General features: G+C 42.1%; 1 protein-coding gene across 2 annotated transcripts in view; it reads left to right on the top strand.

Moving 5' to 3' along the window:
- Positions 1 to 398: 398 nt before the first annotated feature.
- Positions 399 to 17,034, top strand: part of ttbk1a (tau tubulin kinase 1a) — a 41,751-nt gene continuing 25,115 nt past the window's right edge. The window contains exons 1-6 of one of the 2 annotated variants that reach the window (XM_068726742.1): positions 399 to 549; positions 9,353 to 9,511; positions 10,958 to 11,105; positions 12,323 to 12,396; positions 12,495 to 12,635; positions 14,447 to 14,551. In XM_068726742.1, the coding sequence (XP_068582843.1) occupies positions 9,404 to 9,511; positions 10,958 to 11,105; positions 12,323 to 12,396; positions 12,495 to 12,635; positions 14,447 to 14,551 (576 nt within the window). In that variant the 5' untranslated portion in view covers positions 399 to 549; positions 9,353 to 9,403. Of the gene's footprint in view, positions 550 to 3,227; positions 3,771 to 9,352; positions 9,512 to 10,957; positions 11,106 to 12,322; positions 12,397 to 12,494; positions 12,636 to 14,446; positions 14,552 to 17,034 lie in introns of those variants that run through there. The other variant, XM_068726741.1, reaches the window with a different exon arrangement.

Here is a 17,034-nt window from a genome sequence, read left to right as displayed (position 1 = left end):
GTTGAGATTATATGAGGCGTTTGAGCTCATTGGCATCCAAGCAGCAGAAATAAAGAGTACATTTACTGAAGTACTGTATGCAAGCACAGTTTAGAAGTACTTTATACTTCTACTACTTTACATTTATCTGAATGTTTTCTGCTTTTTAAAATACAACTTTCCTAAAATCACTGCAGCTCTGTCTCTCAGTACTTTTACTGCAAAACTTCAAGAAGCTGATAATACCTATGTACTTATACTACTGATACTTTAACTGCATTAAGCTAATAATACTTGTGTACTTGTACTGCTGATACTTTAACCACATGAATACTTGTGTAGCGCTTCAACAGGCTCCGTGCCAGCAGGGCGCGCTGTGAGGCTGCAGCTTTAACGTGGAGACACCGAGGAAGTGTGTGTGTGTGTGTGTGTGTGTGTGTGTGTGTGTGTGTGTGTGTGTGTGTGTGTGTGTGTGTGTGTGTGTCAGAGTGGTGCTGATGCTGTAGAGATGGAGCGGAGGGAGTGGAGGAGGAGGATCCTGCTCGGCTCCGGACAGAAAACAACATTCAGGTAAGAAAACAAACAAACAAACGCTAGAAACTGATCGAATCAAGTGATCGCAGCGAACATCGAACAGGAAGCCGAGGCGATGGAGAGTCAGCGTGTGTGTGTGTGTGTGTGTGTGTGTGTGTGTGTGTGTGTGTGTGTCGGGTGTATGCGAGGCCACAGGCACGATGTCGGATCAATAGAATCTCCACAGAAAACGATCGATGATCAGATTTGTAGTTTTCTACTGAAGCCTCCCGTCGGTGTGTCAACGTGAGAAAAGGCCCGACGGTAGATGAAGGGGAGGATGAGGCGTTCAGGTGCTGGTTTCAGGGTGGGACTGAACAGCGCCTCCTGACTCCCTCACATGATTAATAAAACAACGTTCCTGTAAAGACGGAAACAATAAGTACACCACACATACAATACTACAACACTACAATACTACAATACAAAGTAACGTATATAATCGATTATAAATCAAACTTAAAATAAGCAGTTTTCTGCTTACAGTGGGGATTTTAAAATGTCCTGAAATATATTCAATACCATAATATGCAACAACATATAAATTCAAGTATGTAGAACAAGTAAAAGTATATTAAGAAAATAGTGGTGGTAACACGCTTGTGGCTTTGTTTACAGTGGATTTATGTTTTAAAATGTCTTGAAATAAACACAATACTATACTATAATATAATATATAGAATCAAATTAATTTTAATAATAATAAAGGTAAATTAAGGTGGTATAAAAACACACTGGGGGTTTGTTTTTAGTGGGGTTGTGTTTGTCCTGAAATAAATACAATATTAAACTATAATGTACAACAAAATGTAAAATCTAATTTATAAAAAAACACTTGTTTACACTGGGGGTTTAAAATGTCTACAAATAAATAGTTTACTCTACTGTAAAATAAAACATAGAATCTGATACATACAAACACACACAGGTGGTTTGTTTACAGTCGGGTTGTAAAATAAAAAAATGGATCAAGATTAAAAGAATTCTTATAAGAAATAAATAAAATACAACACTGAATAAATTGATCATGGAAAAGTTGTACAAAATAAATAAATGAAATAAGAAATCAAATATTTAGAAATCCTGGTTCATAAACTAAAAGCGTTCCTGAGAGGTAGTCTGGTGCGAGGCCATGTAGTGACTATAAACTAATTAACTATCTTTACAATCAACTTGAGAAGCTGACAGGTAACCATGGTGAAGAGAGCAGATGTGTTCAGCTGGTTGAAGCTGCTTACTGTGTTCTTTGGCAGACCAGAGCATCACAGACACTAACTCTGCCTCCATAGTTCTTTATACCAGGGAACAACTGGAGTCCCAGCGTGGGGAGCATTAAGAACACGCCTTAAGTGAGCCTCAAGGGAGTGAAAAGGACCTTCAAATATCTTCTAAACGTGACAGACAGCCGGTGAAGGGACGTTAGGACAGGTGAGACGCGCTGTCCTTCTGCTGTTGGCCGAGCTGCACTGTGACCGAGCTCCAGCTTATTTATAGCTTTTCCTCTGGTAGACCAGAGAGGAGAGCGTTGCAATAATCAAGCCCAGTGATAAAAGCAATGCATAAGTCTCTCAGTATCGGCCTGGGAGAGGTTGCACTTTAGCAATATTCATAATGCGATGAAAGTCTGTTTAAGTGAGATTATTGATGCGAGATTCAAAAGTCAAATCAGGGTTCAGAAGCGCTTGGGTTAGGGTTAGTGCACAGCATCTCTCTGTGGACCTTCGCTCCAGTTATTAGAACCTCCGTCATATCTTTGTTCAACAATGTGAGACGTTACGTGACATAAAGTCGATATGATCGATACAGAGCTGATGAGGAGAAGTGAATCAGCAGCAAAGTATAAAGAGTAAAAGTCCTCATTATGGCTCTTTCAGAGTCTCTTAATATATTTATGCACATTATCCGATTGTTATCACCTGCATGCAAAGTAGCATTTTAAAATGAATGGAGCTGATCTTAATGATCTCATGTGAGGATCAGACTATATTTTACACTGCACACACGATCATAGTAAATAATTACTCATTCGTTTTAAAATAAAAATATATATATATTTCCATCTGAGATGTAGTGGATTAGGAGTATAAAGTTGCAGAAATTAGATCAAATAGACAACAACAACTGTTTAGGACTGATGGTTGGACATCTGAAGACATCTTTGACTATTTTCTGAAATTTGATAAACAATGAACTCATTTATGGAAAAAACAATTGGCAGATTAACTGATGATAAAAAAAATGAAGTTGCAACCCTGAAATGTATTAAATCTGATCCAATATATTCAGTAAAAATAATGTATTAAATCTTCTGCTGAATACTGGTCCCTGACAAAAGACAGAACATTTCAATTTCATCAGTAAGGATCTCAACCAAACAGAAAAACATACAAATATTTACATTCAGATGTCCTTAAAAGATATTCATATTAATAATACTTTGTAAATATGCACTTTTAAATGACCCTATACAGGTTGACACAAAGTGAATATATAATAATAATAATAAAAACAATGATAATATGAACTAATATTTGACAACAATAGGGGAAAAAACATTAAATACACAAACTAAAAAGAGGTGATGACGCGTTCATCATAGGGCGTTTTATTTTGAAAGCAGTAACCGGATGTTGTGGTTGTGTGCGGTGACGCTGGTTTGACGCTGGTGGATGCGGAGCTGCAGTGCGGACAAACAGGCTGGAGTCGGAGAACCTGACACCCACAGACCGCCTGTGACTGACAGACAGACAGCCGGCCCGGGTCAGCCTCAGACGGGGTTCTGGATCTGGTTTTGTCCCGGATTTGACTCTCGGATCTGGTCCTGCAGAAGGGAGGATCAGTCCGCATCATCCCATCCTCCTTCTCCTCCTCCTCCATCTGCAGCAGCGGAGCAGCGGAGGAGGACCTGGACCCGAACAGCAGGTTTTAATGAGCGCTCCTGGAGACATCAAATCTGTTCTTGTGTCTTTGTGGACTCGGTGCGTCCCGGTCCTGCAGCGGGTCTGCTCTGCATCGCACCGCCGGTCTGTGGTCTGGTTTGATATCGGGGACTGTTAGAGGAGAAATAAATGGTGGTTTAGTCCTGCGGGAGACTGAGGCCCAAACCCCGGCCCCCCTTTAGAGGAACGGTGGGTTTTCTGGACCAGGACGTTTTGTGCCGAAATAAAATCCCAGATGAAGATTCCCAAAAGGCGGAAAAGGAGCGGACGGTGCGCCAGGTAGGCCTGATCCGGACTAGGTCTAGCCCGGACCACAGAGATCAGTGTGTGTGTGTGTGTGTGTGTGTGTGTGTGTGTGTGTGTGTGTGTGTGTGTCCCGCAGTGATGCGTTAACGGAAGTGAATTTACTGATCCGTATCAGAAACGTTTGATATGTGGCCTGATGATCATTTGTTGGACTGGGACTGATCCGGGTTGTGTCTCTGTAATGATCTCTTAATTCATAACTCGGGTTAGTCCGGGCCAGATTTATTGATCAGCAGGATGTGATGGTGCGCATGCGCACAGAGCACCCATGACTGTGCACTGCAGAGAGGAAGGATTCAATATGGGTGATGCAGAGAGAGAAGGGGGGGAGGAGGAGGAGGGAGGGTGGGGGGGGAGTAAAGTAAACCTGGACCAGAGCCGAAGTTAGTCTCTGACACATTATTGTCATTATTACATCAGTAGATATATATTCCTCTTTACCAGAGAACAACAACAATATGATGTAACAATCTTAAATATGCAGATTTGGTAACTTTCAAAATCCAATTTTGACATAATTTGATCTAATGACATAAAAACAATTACATGTGATGAATGCAAATAACAGATAAATATATATTCACTAATTAAAAACCATCAAACAATAAAAGAACAATCAGATTTTTAAAGTTCCTTGAAATTTAGAGCTTAATTTAAATCCCTTTGATGTAATTGTATGAATTAATACAATTTACACAATTGTTTTTATTTGTTGTTAACAGTGTTTATTGTTAAGATTTACATTTTTTATTATCAGATAATTTAACACATTCTTTGGTTTCTCACTAATATCTTGCTTGAATTACACTCAAATAATTAAATTAAATTAAAATAATTTAGAGTGAAGTATTTAAAGAAAAAAAACAGTCAAATTACAACGTCTGCTTTTTTAAAAAACTAATAATATGGCAGAGTTTTACATATTTAGCATTTTAATGTGTAACTTTAGAGTTGGTTTATAGCTGCTCAGACCCTGCAGGTGTTTCTGAGCGATGTGCAACTGTTCTGTGGTTATTATTCTCTCTATTGTTCCATCTGATGTCAGATTCACCAAAACACTTTCAGTACACACTGGTGTGCACAAAGTCAGCAGACTGGAGGACGTCGCACTCATAGAGCTTGTCCCGTTAGCGGCCGAGCTAACGAAGTGATGTGAACAACGCGCCAGAGGAAGTAAACGGCTCATGAGAGTCTAATAAGAAGCTCAGAGAGATACTGTGAGTGAATAGTGTGTTAGCTGCTAGCTGCTAGCTGTTAACTGTTAGCTGTTAGCTGCTAGCTGTTAGCTCATTCTTAAACCATTCAAAGAAACAAAGCAGTACAAGTTGAATCATTCTGTGGCGGCCATAGAGCAGACCGGCACAATGTGTGACCACATATAGACTGCGGAAGAGTGAGGCCTTGATAGAGACCTGTCAATCACTATGTAGCCCCGCCCCTAAAGCATCCCCTGCTTTATGGTCTGTTTGACTCTAAATGGAGCATAATGTACTAAATGAACATCATGCTGTATTGAAGAAGACTGTAAACTAGAGATTGAGACCATAAACTCATGTTTACAATGTTTACTGAGGGAATAAATCAAGAGAGAAGTAGAGTCGTTTTCTCATAGACTTCTATTGAACCAGAGGAGTCGCCCCCTGCTGGTCAGTAGAGAGAATGCGAGTTTTAAGACACTTCCGCATCGGCTTCATTTTTTAGACCTGGAGGTTTTGAAGCCTTTCAAAGCATTTTCAGCGTTCGCCATCTTGTTTGCTTTTTGTAACCAGAAGTGACACGAGAGGGTGGAGCTAAGTATAACTCGACGCTGAATAAGACATTTTTAGGCAACCAAAATGTTACAATTAACTTTCATGAACTAACTAACTCTGAGAGGGTTACATTTGTAAGACGCCGTGGTAGCAACCTGTCAGTCACAAGGTAGCCCCGCCCTAAGGCATACTCCGCTTTATCGTCTTTATTTGTGTCACATGACCCGAGTCAGCGGCCGTACATCGCTAATCCGGGCGTCCAAACATATTTGATTGCATCATTTGTCCTCCGGCTCGAGGAAAGGCTCACGTGAACTAACGGTGTTTTGGTGAATGTGGCTTCATGTGGTGAAGCTCAATGAACGCCGTTGAGGTTCGATGATATTTGCTGTTTGAGGATCTGAAGCTGATGTTCTTTAACCTGAAGGCCTGTCCCTCCATGCTCCCCCCCCCCCCCCCTGTGATGTCACTGTTTGGGCCTGTGTGTGCAGGTCGGACGGCTGCAGCGGTCAGCCGTCCTCCTCCTCCTCCTCCTCCTCTTCTTCTCCTGGTTTAACTGTGCCCTCTGTTTTGGCTTGTAGGCTAACACAGGAACAGGAAGGGTTTTGTCCCGCTCAGGATTTGTTGTAAGCCGTCAGGTTTTCCGGGAGCTCAGAACTATGGTGAGCTTTGACTGACTTCATCAGATCAAAACTGGAATGATGCAAAACCCGGCTTCTGGCAGAGCACCCCTCCCCCCTCCCCCCTCCCCCCGCCCCCCCCCGCCAGTAACAGACTAGTAGATTTGTAAGTGAAGACGAGATGAAGAAGAAGATGAAGAAGAAGAAGAAGAAGAAAAAGAAGGAGAGCAAACTGAGGTTTGAAGGTTGAGAATGTGTCTGTCAGGATGTTTCTCTCTGATCTGCTGCTGAGACGCTGCTGGACCTCAGAGTTTCTCTGTGTCACTGATTCTGTATCAATACTCTACGATACTACATATCTATACTCCACACTCTATGTTAATGAACGCCACGATACTCCACCGTATGTCAATGCATCTTAACATAGGAGATGATACAAAACAGTGAGATATGATACCATACGGTCCCATACGATACGATATTACAATATTAAACTATGCTGTGGGAGTCAGTACTACAGTATAGTACATATTATACTATATAGGATTTAGAATACATAACTGTGGTTTTGATAATAATATCCAAATATACATACAGTATATTGCTACACTACTATATTTACAAATACTATAAGATATGATGAAATACAATACTGTATATATTACAGTGTAATAATATCATAATTGTACAATTACACAATGGAAAAATACGATCTATACAGTATTATGCATGCAAACCTATTGTTGTGTACAAATGCTACAACTGCACTATATTGTAAGATATGACGTAATACTATACGAAACTTTACAATACAACAGCATACTTCATATTTCATAATAACATATTATTATGCTTTACTACCATGCTAGTGTACAAATACCATCTTTTGTCATACAATACGATACTATACCAATGTATTCTATGTCAAGTATACAGCTATACATTATACTACTCTATCACTTAGTTGGATCACTTCTGATTGGCCGGTTGCAGTGAATTCAGAGAATCTCTGTGGTCCCGCCCTCTGCAGTGATTGGCGGCTCAGCAGTGTGTTGAGGCCTGCAGCAGGTTTCACTACATCTCCAGTGTTACAGTGACTCCCAGCTGCTGGTCGCTGGTCAGCTGATGATGATGATGATGATGATGATGATGATGATGGTGCTGCTTCTGCTGCTGCTGCTGCTGCTGTGTAACACAGCTGTATCGCTGCAGGTGCAGAGAAGCCTCCTCCCCTCCTTCCCAGTCCGTCCAGTCCTCTCGTCAGAAGCTGGTCTGACTGGAGAAAACACACACACAAGCGGACGCTCTCCATTATATCTGCAGTCCGCCTGAGCTCTGCATGCACTGATGACGGCCCGTGGCATTTGCATGCGAGAACAGCATGGTTTGGGGACTGACATGCATCACTTTGAACTTCAAATTTTTTCCCCCACGATTCCACCGGAAAGGAAAAAAAAAAGAAAGAAAAGAAAAAAGCCGATGACCGTTCACGGCAGACGTGTTTGCATCAGAGCGGCAGCGTCGTAAACAGTTCGTGTCGACTACCTGCAGAGTGCTGAAGGGACAGACGGCGGTGAGAGGGATGCTCAGTAAGATGCTGATGAACAGGGCCACCCCATTCGCTACTGCTAACCCCATTATTCGGTGTGAAGGAACGGGGTTCATGGTCGTCCACTTCAGACTCATCCGCTCAATGCAATAATTAGATCTGTTTTAATCAAGCTCTTTATTATTTGCCAATGAACCCCCCCCCCCCCCCCCAAAAAAAAAGACATTTTAACACCTTCACTGCATACAGTATTCAAGATTACAGCACCGCTCAGGTCTGCCAGCATCAAACCTTGACCCAAATATGTAAAGGCCCGTGTGGGGCTTTGTTCCCCCTGCAGTCGTCTTCTCAGGCAGAGCTCGCTCCCAGGGCCGTTTGATCTCCAACAAGCTCCTCCAACTCAAAGAATCTCAGAAGTGTTTCTAACCTTCGACCTAAACTCACCCAGCTTAGTCTCAACCACTTGATTTATGGCGCTTGTCGGGAGCGGGACTCGACTTGGTGAGTGTTCACTGCCTGCCAAGGTCAACGCCATTATTAGCATCTTAGACAAAATAAACCCCCTATACCAAACAACCTATTTGTCACAGCATTTCAAAATGAATGTGGCGCCCCCCCCCCATGGAGAAGAAGACGACACAGCAGCAGTACTTCTGCAGTATATCTGCTTTCACTGGGAGGGCCCATCAAACAAAGCTTTCAGTATCACTACCAGTAATTCTTTATTTATATTTTTTTCCCCTCTGAGCTGTATTTTTAAAGGAATAGTTCCACATTTAGTGAAATCTTCTCTTTTTCTCTGAGAGTTAGATGTTCAGATTGATACTCTCATGTCTGTACACGCTACGTATGAAGCTACAGCCAGCAGCTGGTTAGCTTAGCTTAGCATAAAGAATGGAAACAAGGGGGGGGGGGATCAGTTAGCCTGTTTCTGTCCAAAATGAACAAAATCCACCAACGTGTTCTATCTCGTTTGTTTGGTCTTTAAAAAACAGAAGTGTGAAAACAACTTGTTGTGGTTTTACTGGGGGTTTAGTGACTTCCTGGACTCACAGAGCCAGGCTAGCTGTTTCCCCCTGTTTCCAGTCGTTATGCTAAGCTAACTGGCTGCTGGCTGTAACTTCATATTCAGGAAAGGCGAGAGTTTCCTAACATGTCATGCGTGCCTTGTAGTTCAGGTGGATCATGTTGGGACTTGTTCCAGTGCCATGCTGGCGGTCGGTTCAGATGGCCCGTTGTGACCTCTGATGATTCGGCGGTGATGAGTCCATGGCCGTCGGGCCGTCGGGCCGTCGCAGCAGTCAGGATGAGAGCAGAGTGTCCGGCTTCTTCCTCTGCACACATGATATTTGCTCCAGTTACTGCAAATACCATCACACCCCCAACCCCAACCCCTCCTCTCATTCCCCCCCCCACCGGCCTGTAGCCTGATCCAGCTGAAGAATGGCTTCTAATGGCAGCCAGCCATCTCTAATGCCTGTTGTTATACTGGACTGCTGTGACTGCCCCAGCACAGGGCTGTGGTTACACTGGGAGCCTCCCAGCACCGAGATAATGTGTTTAATTTACTGACTGTTCTGCCTTTCTTCCCACCCACCCCCACCCCCCCACCTCCCTTCATCCCCCCCCTCACAGATAAATGGCTCTTTTAAGCTGGGAGCTGCTCGTGTTCTGTCTGGCTGGCAGATGCAGTGCCTAGTCCCCGGCCTCCAGGACAACGCCAACATGAACGGGACGTCCGAGCAGGCCGACATCCTGCCGCCGAACTGCATGGTCAAAGACCGATGGAAAGTGGTGAGTCAGGAACCCCCCCCCCCCCCTCCCCCCCCAGCTCACTCTACAGACGCTGCTGTGGAGCTGCGAGATCCTTTGATTTACATTTGTTTTTCACAGTTTATAGTTATTTTTTGCTTCTTTAAAAAAATATTTATTTGTAAAAATATATTGCTATACATATTGTTTTGTTCTTCATGTTATTATTATTATTATGCATTTTATGAATGATTCACAGGTCGTTTAATGTTTTTATGGGAAATGAAATCCAGATGAACAGAAGACGATGTTAAAATGTTCAGCGGCCGAATCTCAAATCTCACATGTTGAAGCAGCCTTCAACACCAGCAGGGAGTTTTTAAAAACCGTCTCTGTCCTCAGCTCCATCTCCACCTGAACACATTTGACTCAAATGTAAAGGTGATGAAACACTGACTGATCATCTAGCTGTGGCTGGAAGGACCACAAGAAAACAACACTAGTCGTGTAAAGAGCATGTGAGCTTTAGTTAAAGGGCTTAGGCATATAAATACATGTAATTCATGTAAAAAATATAAAAATAAATGATGTGTTCCTTTGAGCTCCCTTTGGTTTCTGAAATATGAAGTTATATAATGCAGCTCCTGTCTCAGCCAATCAGATCGCAGCGCGGAGCCTGCAGGCTGTTTGCACTTCAACGATCAATTTACTGCGGAACCACTGAACCAACTAGGTTCAACACGCATATATATATATATATATATATATATATATATATATATGTATGTATTTATACATATATATGTAATGAAAAAAGGAACAAAAAAGAAGGGAAGAAGGGACAAACTAAGGACAAACAGAAGTGAAAAGGGGAAGAGGGGATAAAAGGGTGAATCAAGAAAGAAAGGAAGTAAAAGGAGGAAAGGAAGGCCTGAAGTGAAGGAAAGATTGAAATGAGGGAAGAAAGGAGGAAACAATAGTAGAAGATGGGAAGGAAAGAAAGAGGGGCATTATAAGAATAAAGGCCAAAATATTGGAGAAAGGAGAATGATGAATTCATGCTTTTGTTATCAGGGCGCTTTCTCTCTCACTGCAATCAATCCTGCAGATGAGAAAGTGAAAGTAGGAACAAGAGCTGACGAAAAAAAAAGAAAAAAGGAAAAGAGGATTAAGGGACTGAAAAACGAATAGGGAAACAAAATATTGAAGAAGGGAAGAATGAATGAAAACAAGATGAAGACAATGGGATGAAATAGAAAGATAGGAAGAAGAGAGATATTGAGAAACAAGGAGAACGAATAAAGAAGGGATGAAAACTTTTTAACAGTGAAAAAGCTCAAATGTTTCTTTATGTTTGAGACTGAAACCAGAAGACTCACTTTCTGTTTAGTTCATGATGAAACTGTTGCAGCCCCAGTTGTAATGCTGTAACACTGAGATCATCAGACCGAAAGTGATCCCCAGTCTGTCCTGCCTCCTTTGTCCCAGCTGAAGAAGATCGGTGGAGGCGGGTTCGGGGAGATCTACGAGGCCTTGGACCTGCTGACGCGGGAGAACGTGGCGCTGAAGGTGGAGTCGGCCCAGCAGCCCAAACAGGTGCTGAAGATGGAGGTGGCCGTGCTGAAGAAGCTGCAGGGTGAGACACCTTAAACCTTTGGCTCTCTTCTCAGGATTTAGGCGACACAACTTAAAAGTGCTCAAACAGTAACGTGTATTCTATTTGAATCAGCTATAGCGTATATTTGATTATTAAAGTTTCGGCCAGATGTTTCACTGTGACAGCAGAGGTCACCTGTCTGTGTGTCGGTGCATGACCTTCACAGACTAGTCGTATCCGTTGGAGAAGCTGCAGCACATTTTGACTTAGATTCAAACACCGGTGTTGGTTTCATAAGCAGCAAGATTCTACGTCATGTAACTGTTTTTGAACTAGAAACTGACAGGTGTCTGCAGATATTGAATCTAAACCTAGTGCATGCTGGGTAGTATGCTAATGACTTTCTTAATTGAATCGGTTTAGTAGGACGTTCATTCTGAAATGTTTCTGAAGGCAGAAACTAGAAATGTTAAGTTCACTGATGTCACTGAGTTACTGATAACAGTGTGTCAGTTGTTGTGTTGCATTGTTGTTGTTTTTTACAGTGTGTCAGTTGTTGTGTTGCATTGTAATCTTTTACAGTGTGTCAGTTGTTGTGTTGCATTGTTGTTGTTTTTTACAGTGTGTCAGTTGTTGCGTTGCATTGTAATCTTTTACAGTGTGTCAGTTGTTGTGTTGCATTGATGTTGTTTTTTACAGTGTGTCAGTTGTTGTGTTGAATTGTAATAATTGTACAGTGTGTCAGATGTTGTGTTGTATTGTAATCTTTTCCAGCATGTCAGTTGTTGCGTTGCATTGTAATCTTTTACAGTGTGTCAGTTGTTGTGTTGCATTGATGTTGTTTTTTACAGTGTGTCAGTTGTTGTGTTGAATTGTAATAATTGTACAGTGTGTCAGTTGTTGCGTTGCATTGTAATCTTTTACAGTGTGTCAGTTGTTGTGTTGCATTGATGTTGTTTTTTACAGTGTGTCAGTTGTTGTGTTGAATTGTAATAATTGTACAGTGTGTCAGATGTTGTGTTGTATTGTAATCTTTTACAGCATGTCAGTTGTTGCGTTGCATTGTAATCTTTTACAGTGTGTCAGTTGTTGTGTTGTATTGTAATATTTACAGTGTGTCAGTTGTTGCGTTGCATTGTAATCTTTTACAGTGTGTCAGTTGTTGTGTTGTATTGTAATATTTACAGTGTCAGTTGTTGCGTTGCATTGTAATCTTTTACAGCGTGTGATTTACTCTCTGTTCTTTTTCCTTCCAGGTAAAAACCACGTCTGTAAGTTTATTGGCTGTGGGAGAAACGACAAATTCAACTACGTGGTCATGCAGCTTCAGGTGAGTCCGACTACACACCGAAAGCTACATGGGCCTGTTAAGGCTTTTATTGTGAAGGGCATAAACACAGACTTCACTCCGTCTCCGTATTGTTGCAGGGGCGTAACCTGGCCGACCTGAGGAGGAGTCAGCCCAGAGGGACCTTCACCATGAGCACCACCTTGAGGCTCGGGAAGCAGATCCTGGAGTCCATCGAAGCCATCCACTCGGTGGGCTTCCTGCACCGAGACATCAAACCGGTACGATGGAAACCAGTTCTCCCGGTTCTCTTTCCCTCAAAGGTCCTTCACAGAAGACCGGTGCTGTCTTCTTCTGTGGTTTCACCTGTCAGCGAGGGAGTGGATTCAAAGCCTATGATTTATACTTGATCCGAGGAGCCGATTGTCTGTTTAATCTGTGAGCTCGGAGTTCCAACTGTGTGTCAAAAACATGGAGAAAACGGATTTCTTGCTATTTTAATGCATCAAAATGCAGCTATAATATATGTCATTAAGTTATAAATGATAGAACCAAACCCAGAGAAACAAAGTAACAATGAATGAGTCTTTTCATACTGTGGAACAAGAAGAAAACAGTGAAATAAAATAATAATCACAACATTCCAAGACAATGAGGAGCTAATATAAAATATTTAAAAAATAAAATAAAATAGTCCACAATTTTGGTAATACTTTAATCAAAGAAGTTTTATTTGATTTTAAGCTTTCATCAGTTCAGTGTTTCACAGTTTTGAAGCTCAGTTGTAAAAAGAAAAAGCCGCTGAACAACAGTGAAGCCCGACGAGGATGTTCATGCTGAATATATTTACATATTAATAAGCAGAGCTGGAACAAAAGCTGGAGGACAAACGGTGATGAGGGTGGTGGATGAGGAAGGGAAGCCTGCAGACCGTCTGCTCACCGTCGCCATGCTTATTAATGTGATCCAGTTCCGTCTGCGTCTGGTTTTCATCAAATCCAAATCCAACTTTAGTTTTCCACCGTTTCACATTTTACACACTGAGATTCACTTCACTGTCTCACAGTATTCTTCATCTCAGTGTCTCGTTGTTCATCGCAGAGTTAAAAAGAACAAAGGGAATAAAGGAAAGGAGAACAACAAAGAGTTAAGCCTCTTTGCCACTGGACACAAAACCAACCAACATCCACTAACATCTGGCTTTTGTCCTCAGTGAGAGAGCAAACAGTCGACATTCATCCCAGGACAAATGACTTCGCAGTAACATGCTCTCCTCGAAGCCACCAGACTCCAGACCACAACAGTAGTTTCACCTCGCTAAGCATCGAAACACACTGAAGTCAAACTCGACAGGAACAAAATAAAACTCAAAACCATCTTCTAGACACCAATGAGGCGTCGTAAAACACACTTCATTCAAACTCAAAAACAAGCGGCGATGAATGAAGGCGAAGAAGACACTTCATACAATCTTGCCAAAACCAAAAATTCTCACCAAGCTGTTCTGTTCGCATAGTAGCGGCTGAATGTCGGAGAGGTAAAGCAGTGTGTTTACTGGTAGCTGCCGTAGCTGTTAGCTGTTAGCTGTTAGCCAAACACACCGCAAACTGCTAGCCCCCTCTTGTGGGCGCAGAGAAGCAGGTTGGTAAGAGTATAGTGAGTGAAGAGTCAGCAGGCAGTCAATGGCAGCACAAAACAGGCATTTAAAGGTGTTAAGAGAAAGTGTGAGTCACCGCAACCACGACATGCTGCAGTAGAATGTTAGGTGAGCCGTGGACAGACATGGAGGTGCACACTCACGCAACCAATCGCGTGATACTTTTAAGTAACCGATATAAAAAAGTTATATTTTCAGTGTTTACTCGTCTGCTGACGATAGAAAAGAAGTCCCGTCTTTAAAAATTCTTCATAAAAATGCAAATTTTTGATTGACTCAGACTGTCAAAGCCTCATATTAACGTTTCATAGACCTTTGATTTTGTCCTCCGTGACTCCCATTGAAACGTCATCATGAAGATTATCTGTTAATGTCCAGTAGGAACAAGAGGAACGATGCGTTTCTCACAGTTTCTGTCTTGTTTCGTTCCTGCAGTCGAACTTTGCGATGGGCCGGCTTCCCTCCACCTACAGGAAGTGCTACATGCTAGACTTTGGTCTGGCGCGGCAGTACACCAACACCACCGGAGAGGTCCGACCGGTAAGAAACTTTATCGACAACGTCCACGCTGACAGTAGCATTTTATTAACAGTTAGTTCTTCATCACATCAGAGGAAGTATTTACAGACTTTAATTCGCTGTTGTATGGAAGACCCGTCCTGCCGCCAAAATAAACAAAAGAATATGTAGAAATAATAAATATTAAGTCATGATTCTCTTGATTTTCAGACTTGTGAGCGATGGCATCATAATATGTCATTCTGACATTTTAAATAACATGTTATGCTCTGGAATTAAAACGAGGAATCAAAAGAAATTGGATAAATATTAGAAACAAAACATTCTCAATTATTAGTATTATTTAAAGGAGAGTGAATTCAAATTTTGAGAGATTGAGTTAAAGCATATGATTGATATCATAACCATTAAATATTCAGACAAAGATTTGTCCAAGTCATTCTCATGTTTTTAACTTTAAAATTGTATTATTTTCTGGTCATTAGATTTTTGGATTTTTATCTATTTTATTTTCATCTTAATTTTTTGTTTGTTTTTTATCAGGACTGCCCTTCCATACTGAACACAAACTATGTTTTCCTCTCATGTGTTTTAATGGTTCACTTTCCTTTGAGCTGCTTTAAAAAATAAATTGAATTATAAAAAGCTTAAGAAACTGCAGACAGGGTGTGTTTGCTGCATTGCAGCACATTAGTTCAATAGATCACTGTAGACTGTTTGTCTGCGTTGTCTGTTAGACGCCTAATGTCTTGTTTGTGTGTGTGTGTGTGTGTGTGTGTGTGTCAGTGATACACAATGATCAATAAGAATAGCAGTTTTCTGATGCTGCATGGGGGGACTTTGTCCATGTGAAGGCTTGAATGGAAAAGGCTTTTATTGTGAAAAGTCTAAAATACCTCTGGATGTTTAGATTGGTCGTCAGTCAGTAATCAGGTTTTTGTAGTTTCACTGTTGCTGTTTGCTTCTTCTTCATCTTCTTCTTCATCTTCCTCTTCTTCTCTTATTCCTTTATGACGTCTCTCTATCAGACTGAACTCTGTGATATTTTTAGATCAGCGACTACGTGAGCTGGTTACTGTCAACTTCTTCCTCCTCCTCCTCCTCCTCTTCTTCCTCCTCCTCTTCTTCCTCCTCCTCCTCCTCCTCCTCATTCCATTCCTCCTCATTCTCACTGCTTTTCTTGTTTCCTGCTCCTCTCTTTCGCTTTCATCTCAACTCTTCTCTCCTCCTCCTCACTTCCATTCTTGTGTCTTCCTTTCCCTCTCCTCCTCTTCCTCGTCTCATTCCTCCTCCTCCTCTTCCTCCCCTTCCTCACCTCCTTTCTTCCTCTCCACTCTTGTTACTTTTCCTCTCCTCTGCTTCTCCTTTCCTCCTCACTTTCTCCTCTCCTCTCCTCTGCTTCTCCTCCTCCTCGTCTTCCTGCGGTGTTGTGTTGCTTCTGTTGCAGCAGTGAGATGAATATTTGATGCTCCAGCGTGCGTCAGTGGGCGAGCGACCTCAGGCTCCCCCTCTCTCCCCCTCTCTCTCTCTCTCTCTCTCTCTCTCTCTCTCTCTCTCTCTCTCTCTCTCTCTCTCTCTCTCTCTCTCTCTCTCTCTACAGCTGAGTCAGCTTCTGTCCGCTGATCTGAGAGGATCGTCTCTCTCTCTTTTTCTACCCCTCCCCCACTCTTCATCCTGCTGCCTCTCCTCCTCCTCTCCATCTATTTCATCCCTCCCTTTCAGCAGTACTCTCTCTCTCTCTCTCTCTCTCTCTCTCTCTCTCTCTCTCTCTCTCTCTCTCTCTCCCTGACATCATGATGATGGTGGAGACCAAAAACAGAGCTGAAAGACAGAGAGTATTGAATTCATCAGGTGACACAAACACAAAGACTCCTTTTGAATCATCATGTTGCTTCATTTTTGTCGCTGAAAAAGGAGGAAATTGTTCATTTGTAAGGGAACATTATCACCAGTTGATTACTTGTTTGTTTGTTTTGGTATTTTAAATCTATGTTTGGTAGCTAGCAGTGTTCTTCTGCACTGCTACTGGTGCAGAGCTGCACTTATTTGCACCTTATCACCTCCAGCTGTCAGATACAGTATTTGTTTGAGTCTGAACATGAGATGAACGTGTTTGTTTGTGTGTGTGTGTGTGTGTGTGTGTGTGTGTGTGTGTGTGTGTGTGTGTGTGTGTGTGTGTGTGTGTGTCCAGCTGCTCCAGGATCATCTCTCTCTCTCTCTCTCTCTCCCTGATGTTTGCGTGTTGCTGCTGCTGAATAAATCATGTGGATGGAATAAAAAGCTTCTTCTTCTCAACTGAGACACTGAGGCGTCTTTAGACGTTCAGACTGCAGGGAAATCGGATTTGCAAAAATCAGAGTTCATATTTTTTTTAATGGTGTCAAGACTTTCTTCAAATGAAACCTTGATAGGCCAAAAAACGACTGATGTGTGGTCGTCTGAGGCCTTACATGAACACAGTGTGTTGATCTGAACACATTCACCTTCCTCTCTGTTCTTGTTTC

The sequence above is a fragment of the Cebidichthys violaceus genome, unplaced genomic scaffold, assembly GCF_023349555.1.
Source record: "Cebidichthys violaceus isolate CVI_PGR_0920_01 unplaced genomic scaffold, fCebVio1.0.p SCAF_4, whole genome shotgun sequence".
NCBI lineage: Eukaryota > Metazoa > Chordata > Actinopteri > Perciformes > Stichaeidae > Cebidichthys > Cebidichthys violaceus.
Note: the sequence above shows the minus strand (reverse complement) of the source record. Positions and strands in the feature narration are given on the sequence as shown.